The 3,887-nt window shown below is 44.8% G+C and overlaps 1 protein-coding gene across 4 annotated transcripts in view; it reads left to right on the forward strand.

Annotated features, from left to right (window-relative positions):
• LOC116689103 (poly [ADP-ribose] polymerase tankyrase-1) overlaps positions 1 to 3,887 on the forward strand; it is a 23,541-nt gene that overhangs the window by 18,871 nt on the left and 783 nt on the right. For 2 of the 4 annotated variants that reach the window (XM_032515444.1, XM_032515447.1), the window contains 9 exons: positions 166 to 412; positions 550 to 632; positions 1,032 to 1,152; positions 1,361 to 1,458; positions 1,678 to 1,752; positions 1,951 to 2,056; positions 2,273 to 2,459; positions 3,157 to 3,313; positions 3,416 to 3,665. In XM_032515444.1, coding sequence (XP_032371335.1) covers positions 166 to 412; positions 550 to 632; positions 1,032 to 1,152; positions 1,361 to 1,458; positions 1,678 to 1,752; positions 1,951 to 2,056; positions 2,273 to 2,459; positions 3,157 to 3,313; positions 3,416 to 3,502 — 1,161 coding nt within the window. In that variant the 3' untranslated portion in view covers positions 3,503 to 3,665. Of the gene's footprint in view, positions 1 to 165; positions 413 to 549; positions 633 to 1,031; positions 1,153 to 1,360; positions 1,459 to 1,677; positions 1,753 to 1,950; positions 2,057 to 2,272; positions 2,460 to 3,156; positions 3,314 to 3,415; positions 3,666 to 3,864 lie in introns of those variants that run through there. The other 2 variants (XM_032515445.1, XM_032515446.1) reach the window with 2 other exon arrangements.

The following is a 3,887-nucleotide window of genomic DNA, read 5'->3' on the forward strand; positions in this document are numbered from 1 at the left end:
CCACTTAGTAATTCTCTAGTTGCATGAGTGTTATACTGCCTCTTGTTTTTGTTCACTGAGGGTCCCAAACCGAACACTTCACTGGAATGAGATATGAAAGAGAATGTACAGTAAATAAACTTAAATCGGGCTCCTTTCAACTCGTTTTTCTTGCCTCCATTGCAGGCTGATGATATCCGGGCCCTGCTGATGGATGCCATGCCACCAGACGCCCTGCCCAGCTGCTTTAAGCCCCAGGCCACAGTGGTCAGCGCCTCAGTCATTTCCCCTGCCTCCACACCGTCCTGCCTGTCTGCTGCCAGCAGCATAGACAACCTGGCCGGGCCGCTTACTGAGCTGGCCGCCGGCGCCGCCTCTGGTTCCTCCGGAGTGGCAGATGGAGCCACAGGCACCGACCGCAAGGAAGGGGAGAGTAAGTTTATCAGATGAAGCAAAAAAATCTGGACATAGAAAGTTTGTGGGGGTTTTTTATGGGGAAAATGTGCATGAACCCCATTTGACATTTGTGAATTGTTTTTCATTCAACTCTTAACGCCCTGTTTTCCATAGTGGCCATGCTGGACATGAATATAAGTCAATTCATGAAGAGCCTGGGCCTGGAGCACCTGAGGGACATCTTTGAGAGGGAGCAGGTCAGTTATCTTAAAAATACTTCATTAAAGCTAAAATGCTCATATATTGCACAAGGTCAACCGTTTCACATTTCACATTAGCATCTGATGTCTGTCAATCAATCCAAAGAGTGTATAACATCCTGACATTTGAATGGGGTGGGATTAGAAAAACAGTCCAGCAGTCATTATAACAATTCTAGCTTGCAGGAAAAACAATCTTGGCAGCAATGACATGAACTTGTACATAGTGTTGATTTGTGTGTTAATGTCATAGAATAGATCTATACATCTCTAGTCTCTCTGTCTGGTTATTTGTTAAAGCGGAAGTAATTGGAGCAAACAGAACAACAGCATAAGACTGGGTTGTTGTTTTTTTTGGTTAGTATAAACGTATTCTGTTATATTTCATTTTCCTAGATCACTCTGGATGTGCTGGCTGACATGGGTCACGAGGAGCTGAAGGAGATTGGAATTAATGCCTACGGCCACCGACACAAACTTATCAAGGGTGTTGAGAGGCTGCTTGGTGGCCAGCAAGGTAAGGAGGCATCTTTTTGTTTTTCTGTTAAATTGGACTAGTATCATTCGGGGATGTCCGCTACAGTTTGTTCTCTTACCAAAGTCTGACATTTTGAAACCCTAAAAGAAAGTGATGAAAAATAGGAGGCACTCCACAGGAAAATACTGCATGCTTGTGATGCCCTAACACGGGATAGCCAGTGACTAACTGTATTGTTGTTTTTCAGGCGGCAACCCCTACCTGGCATTTCATTGTGCCAGCCAGGGCACCATCCTGATAGACCTCGCCCCGGATGACAAGGAGTACCAGTCTGTGGAGGAGGAGGTGAGTCCAGTTCACTGTCTCTGTTTATGGTGTCTTTTAACTGCTAAAGGCATCATAGCAAAATCATATCATTGTGAATTCAAGCATACCACACATGCCTGGTACAAATGCTTGATTAATAAACTGAGAAGCAACAGCAAAACTTGGCAGAGCATTTACTGATGGCAAGTAATAGTTTGCCTGGTTATACAATCCCGGTGTTTTTGTTGTGTCCCGCAGTTGCAGAGCACCATCAGAGAGCACAGAGACGGAGGCAACGCTGGCGGTGTGTTTAGCAGATACAACATCATCAAGGTCTGAACCAGGAATCTCTCTGCACTGCTTGTTTTTTGCTGAACAGTAGACAGCTTCTATAGGGACTATTTCTTTTGTAGATTAGTATTAATGAAAACTGATAAGTGATCTAACCTGAGGGATGTGAGCCAACATTTAATTATTGGTTTAAAGCCAATATGACTCCCAACATCCTGTTTGATATGTGTCATACTCCAGATTCAGAAGGTGGTAAATAAGAAGCTGAGGGAGCGTTACACCCACCGGCAGAAGGAGATCGCAGATGAAAACCATAACCATCACAATGAGCGGATGTTGTTTCACGGTAACCACACCCCCTGTCACGCTATCCGCTTGCTTTTTGTGTCGGCGTCGGGCATTGTGTTTGTGTCTCCTTTTTTGAGTTTTGTTTTTCAAAGACTACTACTAGCTTCAGGTTTTTATTTGTCCAACATGTAATAATGTAAAGCATCATATCATATCTTAGTCTTAGTTGCTGTATAGAATACCATTGTATCACTGTCTCCACATCTTCCTTCAGGTTCCCCATTCATCAACGCTATTATCCACAAAGGCTTTGATGAGCGCCACGCATACATAGGAGGGATGTTTGGAGCGGGTATCTACTTTGCAGAGAACTCCTCAAAGAGCAATCAGTACGTCTACGGCATCGGTGGAGGCACAGGCTGCCCGACACACAAAGACCGGTCGTGCTACCTGTGCCACAGGTAACTCTGACTTGAACCTTAACTATCAAAGTTTAACTGCAGTTTCAAACCACAACACTTAAAGATGTTTTGATTGTGGGGCACCCCATGTTGCTCAGTCCTTACCGCAGCGGCCTTGGCCCGGCCCAAATTACATTAATGAGTTTCCCCACCCTGCCCATGGTCCCCCAGTAGCTAAAAATGGCGATAGGTGTAAACCGAGCCCTGGGTATTCTGCTCAGCTTTTGAGAAAATGAAAGCTCAGATGGGCCGATCTGGAATCTTGCTCCTTATGCTGTCATACGGGAAAAGTCTACTTCCCCTTTCTCTGCTTTGCCCTCCCATGAGAAAGAAAGAGAAACCAAGCACTGTATGGCAGTATGCCACCCTCCACCTTGCGCCCCCCCAATAGCATAATTAATTCTACAGCCACTAGAGCTTAAAGATAATGTTTGCATAATATTCGTCTTGAGAGGGCAATAAAACATAAGTACCAGAATTAGATGCAGTGTTAGGGGACCACTATATAAAAGCACCATGTCAAAGGACATTTTTAAAGGCCACAATGCCCACAAAATAATCTTTAAAAAAAAGAATAGAAAAGATGTTTTGGCTGTTAAACTACTTAATACCCATGTGTTCTTTATTCAAGTAAAGGTTTTATGTGCACTATTCAATTGTGTGTGTCTGACCTGTCTCCTCTCATCTGCACTCTCAGGCAGATGCTGTTCTGCCGAGTGACCCTGGGCAAGTCTTTCCTACAGTTCAGTGCCATGAAGATGGCCCACGCCCCCCCGGGACACCACTCAGTAATTGGGCGGCCCAGCGTTAATGGCCTTGCCTACGCTGAGTATGTCATCTACAGAGGAGAGCAGGTAAACCCAGACACCCCCAGTTTCTTTCCCTGAATATGGTTTATCCTGTAACGGAGGATAAACAATCATATCGGCTAATGTCTTGCTGTATTTTTCTTTCAGGCCTACCCGGAGTACCTCATCACCTACCAGATCCTTAAACCGGAGAGCACGGCCCAGTCTGCTGCAGGAGCTGAGCAGAAGTCGTAGTTACTTTACATCACACACACACAAGGACTCGTTATTTTCTCCTTTTGTATTGCAAACACCTTTTCATTTACCAAACACATTTCCAGTCTCCTGTCCAGTAGAACCCATGGTGACCAGTGCTTCATGAGCAGATATGCTGTATAATACTCTCCTACCTGTGGTTTGTTTTTGCATCGGCTGCATGTTAATCCAGAAGCATGTAAGGCCCAATAGCGTGCGTGGGTTAGTTCTTTCCCCCTCCCCTCCTCACCAATCAGGAGGATGCTTGTAGAGACTTTGAAGTATCAGCATTAACAGTTTGCCAATCTTGTCATCTCATGCCTTGTGACTGTGCATTACAACCCCTTACCTTTTTTTTATATACACACACACACACACACACACA

Source organism: Etheostoma spectabile, chromosome 5 (assembly GCF_008692095.1).
Source record: "Etheostoma spectabile isolate EspeVRDwgs_2016 chromosome 5, UIUC_Espe_1.0, whole genome shotgun sequence".
In the NCBI taxonomy this organism is placed as follows: domain Eukaryota; kingdom Metazoa; phylum Chordata; class Actinopteri; order Perciformes; family Percidae; genus Etheostoma; species Etheostoma spectabile.